Genomic DNA, 15,060 nt, shown 5'->3' on the forward strand with positions numbered 1-15,060 from the left:
CCATGACTGCGTCAACAATCAACACAAAGCCAGTGAGTTATTGGCGCACGTCGCAGCGGTAAATACCCCATTTATCTATCGCATAATCAATCAAATCCGACTTCCGTTGGAAAGCATTGGCAGATCATCTTCAAATGGAGGGAAAGAAATTTTTAGAAACAAGAAACTAACGTGCCATAAACATCTGATATATGTCCAAACCCCTTGACAACAACCACAACAATTTCATGGTTTCTACGGTTTGTAACTTTGTTGCGTAACGAGAGTCAATGGCTCCAGGATCGTAAAGACGGCTTATCTCCGAAAATCGTTTCAAGTTAAAGTCTCAGTTTGCCTGAAAGAATAATAATTATATAAATAACATGACCTCAGACTACTTAAACAACAGAAAGGCGAATGAGCAGTACTGTGCGCGATAAAAATGTCTGCTGTGACTCTAAACTCAAGTAAGACATTTATTTCACGGTTCTTGCAAATCATTTGTAGTGAAATAAATCTGGTATTTAACCAAATTGCGATCCTCTGTGTTGGTTTCACAATTCATGGGGAAGACAGAGGGGTAAGAAGTGTGAAAAATCGTAAACAGTTCTTTAGTTTGAAATTTTGACTTCACTTTGTCAAGAGAGCGGGAAGGAATGTTTTCGCGCGTGTCCTCGTGAACCAATAACAATGACCATATTATTATGCGTCTTAGAATATGACCAATCACAGCCCCGCTTTTATGGGCAGAGAGAAAAGGCGAAGACATCACGCTAACTGAGGACTGACTTGGTGAGACGGTTTGGGAAGGTTTTCGGTGTGTTTAATTAGGTTGTTTGTTCAAAGCAATGTAAATGTACCACCAGAAGCCTTAAAGTGATACCTGGAAATCGAAACGGTGACACGATCGATTTGGCTCAGTGATCTTTCTTGGTGTTTTCGCGAACATGTCTCGAGGTTCGTTCAAGGTTCCTCGCTCGTCGAAATTTAAGCATGTATTTGGGAACCCTTACAAGAAAGACAGATGTTACGAAGCCATCAGATTGTCCACGAAATTGACGGAGGGAGGCAGTCTCTGTGCAGTAAACCCTAAATTTCTGGCAGTGGTGGTAGAATCGAGTGGTGGAGGAACATTTCTAGTTCTCCCGCTTGAACAGGTACGCTTGGGTTTCTTTAGCTTATTGTTTGCAAATCATTCTGTAGTTTGCATGGCCTTAAAAGGCTATATGTATGCGTGTCGGTTTGCTGTTCAAATCATTACTCTTTTCACTGTTTGCCGAAACTTTTCAGGTAAAATCTGTTTCGTTGTCAACATGGCAAAACGCCTATAAAATGTCGTGATCAATTCAACTCCAGTACGTCCCAGAACATAGCGTTACGTTTGGTACAAACTTGCATGATTTCTTTTCGTTTGGTTTAATAAAGGAGTTGATGTCTTACTGGCAGCCATATCGGCTGGTATTTGAGACTTCTGCTTAGAATTTTCTAGCTGTTATGATTTTGGAATAAAACTCTTCAGATCGACTTAGTTTGAGTTGAAATCTATTGTGTTTGTGTCAAGTTTTCATTAGTGACGCAAAACTGGTCATTATGCCGGAATTCAAAGTTCATCAGTTGCAAGAAAGAAAACATAAGCTTAAGTTGTTATCTCGAGAACTGATTGTTCCCACACTACTTCGCCATAAAGCCACAGGTAGACTGTGAGAATCCAGCTTGTTGGACGCATGATCAGAAACGATTTAATTATATGTTTTCACATCTTTTATATGCGAAACTGCATGCTAAGAACCTCCTATTGTATTTCAGCGCGACATAGCAAATTATTTTTGTTCTTAATGCTAATTTGCGTTCTCAAATATGTATTTTTTTGTAAGGTGTGATATTTAAAAAGTACTGGAGCGTGCAATCTGCTAAAACTAGTTCTTTGGGCGCTTCTCGAGAAAGCCGATCACAAGCACAGCTGTAGTTGAGTGATAATATATAGAAGGCTTCAAATTGTCATTCCACGGTTGGTTTTAGTGTCAACGTTTGTTAACTTTGCTCGCCATCATAATCTGGCTTCCTGTAATTACAATAATTCATAAACGTGAATAAATAAAAGGCCGCTTTGTTGTGGAATGATGTTCCTGACAGTTTATTTTCACAAGGTGTCGCTAAAATGGTTTTGGCTGATTGCAACATAATATTTTGATTGACTATGCAAAACTTTTTTAAGAGCTGACACACATACAGACAACTTCAACTAAGTAATGAGATGCTAAAAGCTAGTCGAAATAGCTAGACAGAGCTATGGTTTGCAGAAACCATTGTTGAATATATTTAGGATAAGAATATATGCATTTTTAAAAATTTCATACTACAGAAAATTTCACGGTAAATTAGATATACATTTTTTAGTCCGTCAGACCAGACCAGGGTATATAGAAAAATGGAAAATCAATTCACAACAAAAATGTCACAAATGATAGAGTGCATTAAGAAGTAAGCATTTGCATGTTGAAGAACTTTGCTTATTAATATTGTCTGGACATGCAGTAATCAATACATATGTTTAGGCATCACTCCATCTACTACTTGACAGCCTCCCACTCTATAATTAGTGTCCTCTGCTACTGCTCCTCAAGTATGTAAAAGTTCATTAAAGTACAATGCATGTGCAGACACTATTAATGACAGTTTAGTTTATGAATTTTAATTTCTAGGTTTTATTGTATACATTATTGCTCCTGCTCATATCAGCTGGTTTTGGAGGTGAATTAGCACCTTACAATTTTGTCCACTCTGTGTTTGATGTTCTTAAAACAAATATTTGCACAAGAAACAAAGCTTTGAGGGCAAATATACTAAATAATATACATTGATGTACATTGATGTGCCAATATTGTGTTGGAACTTTGGGCACGGAAGTTCACATTATTTGTGGTCCGGCAAAGCTATTTGCAGAAAAGCACTTAAGATTATTTTGAAACTGGATTATCGGTCAAGTGAACTTATGGTCAATTCAGCCTGATAATCTTAGCCGTGTATGATCAGTACCACTAATATCAGTTCTCCATTTAACCAATAGATTCCACATTGTTGTGCATCTGTTCAGTAATTGATCACAGATGATGTCAAAATGTAGTGAACAAGAAACTGGCGGAAAAGCTATTAGGCGAGTTTTCCACTAATGTTCTTACCACATTTGGACGTCGTCTGGGATCTATTATGGAACAGATGCACTGCAATATGGAATCTATCTGTTTTATAAAATAAAGAAACAAAAAATGTTAAGGACATCATCAATACATCTGTGCTCCAATTGATCATAAGTAAGAACCAATCAAAATGCAACAATAATAAATAACAGTTTGGTCAACGTAGTATCTAATTTTTGTATTGATCACAACCAATAACATGCATTGTTATATTCCCCCAGCCCCTCCCCTAGATGGGATGTGCTAATCCGTGCAATCTGTTGTTCATTAATTCCACTAGGCTTTTAAAATGTATGGAATACTGAGATCTGAATTGTCTTCTACTGATCACAGGTTGGACGTGTGCCCATAGATGCTCCAAAAGTAACAGGCCATGGGCGGCCTGTGCTAGACATTGAGTGGAACCCTTTCAATGATCAACAAATTGCTTCCAGTTCAGAAGATAGCTCGATCAAAATATGGCATGTTCCTGATGATGGCCTGTCAATGGACCTTGATGAATATTTAGTTGATTTAAGGGGCCACTCACGGAAAGTCAACATTATTCGATGGCATCCCTGTGCAGAGGGTGTAATTGCTAGTGCTGCATATGACAGCGAAGTAAGAATTTGGGACATTGTAGATGACAGAGAAGCTGCGACAATTCTCAAGGGACATCCTGATATAATTTTTTCACTGTCTTTCAACTATAATGGCAGTTTACTAGCATCCACCTGTAAAGACAAGAAGATAAGAGTCATAGACCCCAGAGCTGGACGACTTGTGGCAGTAAGTACAGGAATAACTTTAAAAATTAATTGACTCGTTTTAAGGAATTGTAACTTGGTTATTAAAAAAAAAAAAAAGCTGCTGTATCTGGACATGTTCCTAGTACAAAATGTATGGTTACCCTCGCAGGGAATACTTAACAGAATGAGACTTTCCTTTCCTGGAACTGAACTGGAGGAGTTCTGATCCATTCTGTTCTCTTCATCTGTTCCATATCCAATCCATTTCCTTTCCATTTCTGTTCTGTGTCTATTCTGTACCTGTTCTGATATCATTCCCTTGCCATTCTGTATCTGTCCTGTACCCATTCGTGAACATGTTCCCTGAAAGGTTACTTATGAGTGTTGCTGTTCTTACATGTATGAGTTTCTGGAGGGGTGGAGGAGAGGAGGGGCCAATATTCCTTTGTTTGAGTCAAGAAAATACACTAGCTAATCAAGGGTTCTGACAATCAAAAATATGAAAATAAGAAGTATAACTTTTAAAGTTATAACAACTGAGACAGTGTTCTCAAAACCAGCCATCTGCCATCGCATCTAACAGCGACTTTTACATTTTTGTTTTTCTTTGGGTAAATTCTGTGATAAATAGAGATTTTTGATCAAAAGAGCCAAGTGTCCATGAAAGAGTGTAAGTAAATAAATTATATTAAAAGTTTTTCTGGAATTTTGCTGCAACATTGCTTAATTGCTAAATTTGCTTGCATTGTTTAAGTTGATGGAACATTGTATAAAGGCTCAGATTGTGATGTAGAGAGTGGTTTCTAATGGATAGTACTCTTTACTCTGTATAAGACCAAATATTCAGTACCCAAACACAAGGCAAAATGTTAGAAAAGCAACAGCTTGGGCCAGCAGAGCAGGAAAATTAAGGTTGTTCCAGGGAGTTATTTACTGTAATCCAGATATCGTAAATAATTTTGTCATAATCTTATTTTATCAAGGGGTAGCCAACTCTTTTACATAGTACAGTGGAATCCTGATTTCTCGAACCCTCATTTTTTCGAACCTCTCGATAACTCGAACCAAAAGTTGTTTCCCTCTCCTCAGTCGAACACTGTAATTTTACCCCCGATTTCTCGAACTATATCCGATTTTTTGAACCAAAATTTTGTTTCCCTTGGAGGTTCAAAAAATCGGGATTCCACTGTAACTGTTTCCGAACAAGATTGTACTGTAAATTATCCTGTTAATGCATTTATCACCACCTATCTCTTTTGTGACTAAGTGTCACATAAGGCCTTAGGGCATGCATAGATTTTGTTAATTCTTTGGTGGTTTTGGGACAATTTATGATTGAAAGGCAATAGTCATAAATGACTAACCTTAAAACCGAATAAAAATTTCAGTGTTTTTTGGGTATCTGAAATATCATATTTTGTGTCTCAAAATGCCGGAAAATGTATTTCTGAGAGTCTAGAATTTAAAAAAATGTCTGGGGGTATGCCCCACAACCCCTTCAGGATGACAAGGCCCAAAGGGCCTCGCAACTCCTGCTAAGCGCCATGTAACTTCTCCTTTCAAATGTTGTGAAAACTCTGCGAGGACCACAGAGAAAAGTCCAGGCAATTAAAATGGCTGGAAAATCAGGATTGGGATGTTGTAGGTGTGGCTGTATATTTCTAACAGGAGGTTATGTTTAATTTTTTTAGCATGGTATGGGACATCAAGGAAACAAAAGCTCTCATGTTGTCTTTCTCGGCGACATGAACATGCTTTTTTCAACAGGATTCTCAAGAATGAATGAGCGACAAATAGCTATCTGGGATGTGGTAAGAATCCATCTCTGTTAGTAATCATCGTCATCATTATCAGCATCATCATCATCATCATCATCCATCTTTTGCACCTGACGATTCATAAGGCCTCTACAGTATTCCTTCAGCTGGTCTGATGTTGTGTCACTTTATCGGCTTCACTTTATGAGAGAGACTTATTCTTAATATTATCATTCAGCCATTGAGAAAACAATTTGCATTGATTCATGAGGGTTTCTAATTCTTTTCAGTGATTATATTAGAGCTAGCACTCAGCGTGACATTATTTCAGGCTGACTACTTTCAGGAAGCATTATATATCCCATTCAGTAGTTTGTAGACCGAGATGATTCAATGTAGGGAAAACGTTGTTGAAATTCTGGAGATTACCAGTATTTGATTCTTCAGTCCAAAAAAGCAAACAACTAATGCATATGTGCAGAACCCAATGGACCTTTTTATCAATGTCACGCAATATCAACATTTTTTGAATTTGTATCTTTCATTTAAACAAAAACCACCTCAATAGATCAATTTATCATGCTGAAAGGGCGTACATTTCTTTGTAAAAATTGACAATTTTAAGTAGACTCTCTGATTGGTTATTTTCTCTCTAGATTGTCTGATTATTTATGGTACCTACTGGTACTAACCTAATGACAAATTGAATATATGGAAGTTTGTTTGCATACCTACCAAGGCTAGTTACCTGTTTCATTCTCTTATGGGTTTCTGATATTACTTAAACTTTAATTTGTAAAAAGTGTTGGTTTGAATATTAGTTTTCTTTTTCATCAGAGAAACTTGAAAAAGGCTATTAAAATAGATGCTGTTGATTCTTCATCTGGCGTTCTGCTCCCTTACTATGATCATGACACAAGAATCGTTTATCTTGCTGGAAAGGTACTTTTTAACAGTGCTTAGTGAAGTCTGTCTGTACAAAGGTTTGATGGAAAAAGTGATTGTGGCTTTCCTTTAGATGGTGTGCATGTTTATCACTGCTAACTGCTATCCCCACAGAAAAAGAAATTACATTATTATGGTAAAACCTCGCTATCTCAAACTTGTTTATCTCAAACTCTCTTGTATCTCGCACTCAAATCATTTTTCCTTAAAATACTTTCTTGATGAGAATTAAATAGTTTACAGTACAAGCCTGAGGCCAGCACAAAGTTGTCTGAATCTCAAGGTTCACCAGTGGAATGGTAGAAAAGCCATTAACAAGCAATAAACAAAGATCCTTAATGTTGAAATATCAGGACTGCAAGGCAAAATTTACGATTGGCTGTTACATGTAGGTGCAATAGTGCCTTGCACAGTTTTCTAAGCCTTTGAACCCAAACCTCTGTGTGTCTTGTAACAGTTAAGTGTTGATTGAGACATGTACATGTATCACTGTCTTTCTTAGGGTGATGGAAATGTCAGATATTATGAATTGTCTGATGCAGAGCCATACTTCACTTTTCTTAATGAGTACCGCAGTTCATCTCCCCAGCGTGGTTTTGGTGTTATGCCAAAGAGAGGTCTTGACGTAACTGCTTGTGAGATCTATAGGTTTTATAAGTTACACAACAACAACTTTGTGGAGCCCATTGCCATGACTGTCCCTAGAAGAGTGAGTATTGAGTAAATGTCATTTACAGAGTAATACATCATTGTTAGTTATGTTTAAATGTCCCAAGTAGACAAGGTACATCCCAACACCAGTGGGAACTCATCCTTTAACCTAAGGTTGCCCACTGTTTTGTCATGGTCCTTTAAATCTCAGCTAGACTCCTTTGCTAGCTCAAGGATACCCTCCGAGTCTCATCCTTATAAGTAACCAACCCATCATCTATTCTGTAACAGTTACATATAATTTCCCCACCCTTAGAATCAGAGCCTTAACTGCCAATAATGCGCTTTCCTCCTGCCAACCTTTTCCAAAGGATTGGCCCAATTTGAGGTGATTCTTATCTCAAAATTAATGTTAGTTCCTAGTGACCTGCAATATTAAGTACAATTTTTTTCTTCATTCACAGCAAACTGGCATAATTCAGCGAGACTTGTATCCATTAACCCCGTCAGATAAACCTTCCATGAAAGCTCGAGAATGGATCGACCAAGGTTTAAACAGAAACCCAGACCTTATGGACCTGTTGAAAGACTTTCCTCTTCAAGATGGTGAGACAGAAACTCGTGACATGAGATCAAGGGAGCAGAGAGAAGTTGCCAGTGCAAGGCAAATGGCTACAAGGTACACTGTACAAATAATTTGTTTCTTCATGCATATACAGACATACATTATGTACATACTATACATAATTTAATATGACAGTCTTTCCTGGAAAACGGTCAATACCAGAGAATATTACCAGAATGTTTGTGACTGTTTTGCGACCAATCAGATGTGAGAAAACACAAAAGGTAACCAGCAAACTGCAACAGCCTGAAAGGTTTGGATTAGTCATGACTTGACATGGTTTGTTGGCTACCTTTTGCGGTTCATCTCGCATCTGATTGTTGGTGAAACAATAAACACTCCATAAATTTTCTTTGGTGTTCACAGTTTTACTGGAAAGATTGTAACAAAGCAGGTTGTTACGATATTACATTATGCACATTAATTACCATTTGTTGTATGACAGGAGTCCAACTTCAGAATCACCACCGAAATCACCTGTAAGAGTTAGCAGTAGAAATGAAGAACGTCGTTCATCTGATACAAATCATGTGCCGTCAAGAGGCCAGAATGGAGAGAGTGATATCCAGTATGTCAAAGCAACTGAAGTATTAAGCAGGCCTGACACCAAACACAAAGATCCAATTCAGGTGAGACTTTCAAATTTGTATTTAATGAGATCAAGACAGTGATAAATTATTTCCGTTTTAATATGCAGTCAGCTCTCTCAAAACAGACAGCAGTGTAGGGCACACACCTCTGTAGATAAAAATGGCTGTCTGAAACTCGCATGTTTCTCTGTAACTGAGCTGTCTCTTTGTGGACTGAAGCAGACAGCTAGAGCCTTTCCCAAAATGTGTCTGTCTTGGGAAGGGTTCATTCCTTGAGTGTTAGTACATGTAAAACCAGTGATGTAGCTAATGATAAAGTAAAGAGGCTCATTGACAAGCTCAGCCAGTGTTTTTGCCTTGTACACCTTAAGAAGCACGGCGTTATGTGCCACTTAGACATGAACAGTATTATGCATTATGTATGTACATGTACATGTACATGTATGTACCTTAAGAAGTACTACAAGTCCTTGTTTGCTGGTGAAATTTCAGCTGGTGATCAACTTCCTTTCAACCAGTAAAAGCAGCTTGTAACCATCTCTCACCTACATCCCGTAAAACCTTTTCATTTTTATAAGTATTCACATTGTTTTTGGTTCTATAATGTGTTCCAGGTAACAGCCAAAGCAGTGGTAAACAGTAGAGTGTCATCTCCAGAGAAAAGACGGACGGGTGGAGACAGGCGCTCAGGAGACTTTGCAAACTGGGATATCGACACTGTAGGTTACAACTTTATAGCATACAGAAACTGTCTTTAGTTACATACATGCGTGTGTAAATACACTTGTACATGTAAATTTAGACAATCTCCTCCAGACAGAAATGTGGAGAACTTCAAACTTCTGCTGCTCGTTAAAACCTTTTTTTTTTTAATTGACGACGATTATGATGATGGTGATGAAGATGGCCAAATGTTGTTGCTGTTATGGTTTCCTTAGTAGGGACACTTTTTTAGTGTTTTCTTTTACACCTTCACTTATGCAGTGCTCTCTCAAAGGCAGTCTTTCTCTTATAGGCATTCCTTTTCAGAGGTAGAATGGGATAGCTATATTCATGCTTTGACTTTAGGTCATGTATCATAAGCTTTTAAGTAACATTTTTTTAGGGGTGAGGTAGGGTGGTGTTGGGAGCGTTTGAATCACAGCTACTCAGCAGTTACTAAGCAATGGTGTCAAATCATTATTAGTGGAATTTTTGGAAATGATTGTGTAGTTTGTGTTTTAGTACATACAGAATACATGTAATGTGGCTGGACTTTTGTTGTGATCATGTTCTTTTGACAGTTACGACTGGCGTACAGTGACCAGAGAGAGGAGATCATCTTCCTACAGACACAGCTTAGAGCCAGAGATGCCAAGATAGCGCAACTTGAGAAAGAAAATGATTACTTTCGGGAAAAATCCCAGAGGTGAGGCTTGTTATTCATTATCATTGTTTCTGACATCCGTGTGCAACATTCTCGGCTACTGGTTTATTGGTAGGAAAATATTTTAGTGAACTTATAATGAATAGTGTGCAGGGGCCCGTTTCTCGAAGTTCCCGAAAAGTTTTCGCACCCGGAAAGCCGTAGCAAAATCTCAAACCTTTTGATTACAGAGCTGTTTTATTCACATATTCTTAATATGAACAGAAGTTCCCTTCATACAAGGAGTTTCAGGCGTATACACCTCTCTGTCTTAAGATAGAGATTAACCAAAACTGGCTTTGCGGACCCGAGAAGTTTCCGGGCCTTTGGGAAACGGGGCCCCGGTGCCTTTTGGTCTAGTAGTCTAAGTATTTTTCAATAACTACAAGTAGGTTTCGCTTGAGAAGTCACTCTAGACAACGAGTAGTTCTTCTTTCGCTTTGTCCGTCGTGCGTGATGCAAAAGAAAACCGCGAGGAAGAATTTTGTGTTACGCACGACGGACTTAGAAGCAAAAGAGGGACGACTCATAGACTAAAGTCACTCTTTGTCAACTTTAAAGCTAGTAAGATTGCTCTTGAACAGTAAAATAATCTATCACATTCATTTTAAACTGTGATTAAACCAATTTCGATAAGGTAATTTGTTTTCTACTTTGAACTTTCAGGTTCTGATGCTGAGCAATGTCTAACACAACTTCCAAGAAAACGGTAGATGATTATAAAAGAAAGCGGTTTGTTTTGTTGTTAAAAGACAAACAATCTGCGCATCTGTTAATTAAAAAGCTAATGGGCAGGTTTCCCTATCTATGTGTAGATGCTTCATCGAAATTTATTTCTGTGAAATGATGGTGGTCAGATGTAACCTGCTAGTGTTTGTCTTTATTTATGTGCATGTTTTTTAAAACTATTGTTATTTGTTTCTAGTTTGATATAATTGAGAAGAAAGGCTATAAATTCTCTAATCATTGCATTTGAAAAATTAGAAGACAACTCACTGATGTGAAGAGGGTAAAATCACGTTGTAATTACGTTTAGGCAGCATTATCCTTTACAAATCAGGAAACTTGGAAATGCAAATGACTGTGTATAGCATTTGTAAATTGCACACGGCAGACTTTTTAGCTAATATCGTAAAAAAATCATTTCCATTACCGAGAACTATGTTTTGTACACAGGCTAACCTGAGCACTATATAAGGCTAAATAGAGTGCTAATTAGGCCTAAATGAAATCTGCAGTCTGTAGATGTTTACAGCCTTTCAATAAAAGGCAAATTATCGTCCCAGAACCGTGAAAGGCAACAGATTATGTTGCCAAAAGCTCAAAACTTAGTTTGTTTTGTTTCGAAAAAGAGCAATGTTAAGTTAACACCTGGTGATTTCTCTTAATTCTACGGTGTATTTAAGCCGATAATAATAAATTAGAATATAGATAAATTGCATGTGCAGTATAGACAAGAACAGTGGCTAGTAGAAATTCCACTATGCTTCCCCGCATCACAGTTTATTGATTTAAATTTCCAGAAGATTGGGTTCATTCCTTGAGTTTTCATGTCATGAGCTCTAAGTAATAATTTTATTAACGGCAAGGATTAATTAAGGCTAATTAGGCCATTAAAAGTAATTTCATGTTTCAATCGGACCAAACCTTTTAATTCTGCAATAAAATGGTTTGTTCCCAGTCCCACATTTCACACCTTAATGGCGCGAAATGCAAATTTGTACTTTAGTATATAGATGACACGTTGCTGAATCAGATTGCTTCAAAATTTCATGGAAAAAAAATATATATTTACCACTGACAAAAGATGATATATAACCTGCTGATGTTTTAACTGAATATTCTTACCAAAATGAAAGACATTTTCTCTGGAACTCACGTAGGAAATATGAAGTTGTTCTAAGCTGTTTACGGTTTCATGGTTGACTGATAGACAACTTGGCACCAGGCTTCCTTCATAGGGGAACTCCTTGTTTAACAATTATTTTCCTTGTTTTTACCCAATCAGTATTGGATAAATCTGAGATAGTTCAGGTTGGCATAAATTATTTCACTGTTTGTCCCAGAGCCGCATTTTCGATTAAATGCCACAGTTCGTGTTACTGAATTCCGGTTAAACCGAACGCTTTATTGAAAGTTGAAATTAAGAATGTCATAAATGCTCAGTTTCCCTCAAGAGGTATTTGAAATTTTCTGTATATCTAGCGAAACAGTTTTTTTTAAACAAGTTCAACATTTTTATAGCGCCTTATATTTTGTTTTATTTTGAAGATTGTGTTGAGGTTCATTGTACTTTTTAGTGACCTTGCAAGTTTATATATATTTCTTGTGGAATCTCTATAATTTTTCCTCTTGCAATGTCATTAACAACTTTATTGGATTGTCGACAATTGGTATATGCGTAACATTCGAGCAGCTCTTCCTTGTAGTATACGGCGCTCTTGGATTAAATATTTTTGTTCTTTTATGAAAAGCGTTGCAAGAAAGCATTGCAATTTCTTTTATGCCCTGCGTTGATTTTGGAAAGCTCTGACCGACGTTACACATTTTGGCGGGAAAACACAGCAGGGAAAGCCATTTAATATACAGCCCGAAATGGTTTTGATTGGTTGTTTCCACTGAATGTGCAATCTGCCAATCTCGAAAGCTGTTTCCAGTTTAAAATGGCTTACATTTAAGATTTGCGTTAAAGGGGTTCTTGCTCTCAAGTTTTATTTTATCACATAGCTGCTGTATGGCCCTAGGTGTTCTGCGGGGCACGATGAGGAATGATATTGCGGCTGTTGTGTTTGCTAATGCCGTAATCTGTTGTATTTATTATTTTATAGCTAAGAACAGGAACACTCCATAGGTCCTAAATAAATGTGATTTAAAATGGGAAGATATGTTAGTTGTTATTAGATTGTCCAACACTACGTAAAGTATCCCTTTAACTGGACTTTGTAAGCCAATGGTATTTTAGTTTAATAAAACGTTTTAAACGTACGTACTGACGTTGTGTGTTGTTATAACACGAGTGATCTTATTGGGTTAAAAGGGTCACTCTTTTTTCACCCGAACGACAATTTTTATTGGAGTTCAAGACAGGAAATATTAGGGAGTTTAAGAAACCACGATGGTAAAGCCTGGTTTTCACTAGCGACGGACAGTTGTTAAGGGAGTTCAAGACGGGAAATATTAGGGAGTTTAAGAAAACCACAATGGTAAAGCAAGCACAGCAATTCTTATTTCAACGTGAAAACGCCGGCCTTGACGCAGGCATAAACACAAGCGCAAGCACAAGGATATTTACCACACGTGGTTATGTTTGGCTAGTGAAAACACTGGATCCAGATTACCTCGCGCCTAAACAGTTCGGAATGATCGGGTGAGTTTGCATGTACTTGTGTTTGCGTAGAATTTCGTTTTCACTTGGGTCATCCCTATTGGTTACGCCGTTTGTGCTTGCGCTTGCGTCGCTCGTGAAAACCAGACTTGGTGGCAACGAGAACGTCGCTAAACAACAGGTTTAATGAGCAGAACAATGGCTGTGCACGTGCATAATAATTCATGGTACATTTCTTTGCCGTCCTCTGCAAAACAACATGAAATGACCAAATTCTGCGTTGTGTGGATAAGGTGAACCACGACGGACAACTTTTAAAATTTATATTTTGAATTTTCCGCCGTATTCCATAATCAGTATTGAAATAGTTTAGACAAAGAGAAACAAACTAAATGACTTTCGAGTATCGCGAGATTCAGAGGTAAAATATAAATTCATTTTTTAAACTGCGTTGCCCTGGAAGTCGGTCGCCGTAGTACGTAGCTACTTAGGCCCCGTCCTCACGTATCCGGACATTTTTGATATCCGCAACTTTTTCTTTCCGGATTGAAAAATTTCCCCGTCCACACGTAGCATATTCGAATCGAATTCGCCTGTCCACACGCATCTGATGGTATCTGGAGTCACTCTAGAAAAACTAGGCCTACACTTTGTGCCGCCATATTGGTTTATTGTTCGGTAACAGACTGGAAACGATTCTGCGACTTCATCGGATTCGAAAATATCCGGATTCGCTGTGCACACGTTATCGGATTCGTTGCGGATTTATGTTTTTTCCACCCTGGAGAGCGGAATAAAAAATATCCGGATACGTGTGGACGGGGCTTTGAACTGCCTTATGAACCTTTTAGGACCGCTTTTATAATGCGCTCACTCAGATATTTACCGGCCCCACTTCTGGCTGTTAACAAATATCATTTAATGGAAATTACAAATAATGAAGATGTTTCATGTCAGTTTTTACACCTCTGGCACCTTGAAATGCTTTCGTTAAAATTTTTGGCGAAGAAGTGAAACTTCTAAAGAATAAACTAGAGTGTTTTTTTCTCTCTTACGCGAGTAATGCTAGCCTACGGAAAACTTCAATCACCATGGGCCTCAATAAGATGATCAATTATGTATGGTGTACAAAGGTAGTTTCAACAAGCCTCCTGTATAAGCTAGTGTCCAACTGGTGTACAAAAGGTCTTGCATTCAACTCCCAAGGTTTACTAAAAACACCTTGTGCTTGTCGCCTCACGACAACCATAACCTAGCAATAGAACCACTACTCTGCCGAGTTGGCGAATCTCGCGTAGGGTTTAATTAGATTCCCTTTCTACTGATTTATTTGTACAATTCAGAGAGTTATCACAAAATGCGACACATTATGTTATTACAAAGTGTAATATTTATACAAGCTTTACAAAGTGCGACAGCTGTTTTACAAATTACAAGTGTTAGTACAAAGGTTTGTCAGGTATATTAGAGCTTGAATGCGACAAGATTACTACAGACACCCCTACCCCACCCGAATACCCTCAAAATTTGTGCAAAGCCGAGGCAGACCCCAATTACAGGAAGGATGTTTCGGCGCGATAGAGGTCAGTGAGCATAATTTACAGGTTACGTTAGTAACGCTTATTACTTCTTGCGGGAGTTCAATCATAATCCATACCAAAATCAATTATTCATACCTTTTTACTTTTGGGGAAATCTCATCTACTCAGCGCTGTGGGAAGACGAACTCTGCGATCTTGAGCGAACGACTAAACATGAGCAAAAAAGATATGAAAGCATTCTGGGCCAGTACCTTCCTACTCCTTCCTTGTTTAATTCAGGTTTGAGTTAATGTTTAGCCTGTTTTTAAATCAATTTT

The 15,060-nt window shown here is 37.9% G+C and overlaps 1 protein-coding gene across 1 annotated transcript; it reads left to right on the forward strand.

Annotated features, from left to right (window-relative positions):
- Window positions 1-327: 327 nt before the first annotated feature.
- Window positions 328-12,862, forward strand: LOC145479442 (coronin-1A-like). Its single transcript, XM_081457810.1, has 10 exons — window positions 328-1,136; window positions 3,510-3,944; window positions 5,596-5,715; window positions 6,499-6,603; window positions 7,109-7,315; window positions 7,722-7,936; window positions 8,328-8,511; window positions 9,087-9,191; window positions 9,756-9,880; window positions 10,544-12,862. The coding sequence occupies exons 1-10, from the start codon at window positions 927-929 to the stop codon at window positions 10,548-10,550; spliced, it is 1,713 nt and encodes a 570-aa protein (XP_081313936.1). The 5' UTR covers window positions 328-926; the 3' UTR covers window positions 10,551-12,862.
- The last annotated feature ends 2,198 nt before the right edge of the window (window positions 12,863-15,060 follow it).

Source organism: Orbicella franksi, chromosome 2, assembly GCF_964199315.1.
Source record: "Orbicella franksi chromosome 2, jaOrbFran1.1, whole genome shotgun sequence".
Lineage (NCBI taxonomy): Eukaryota > Metazoa > Cnidaria > Anthozoa > Scleractinia > Merulinidae > Orbicella > Orbicella franksi.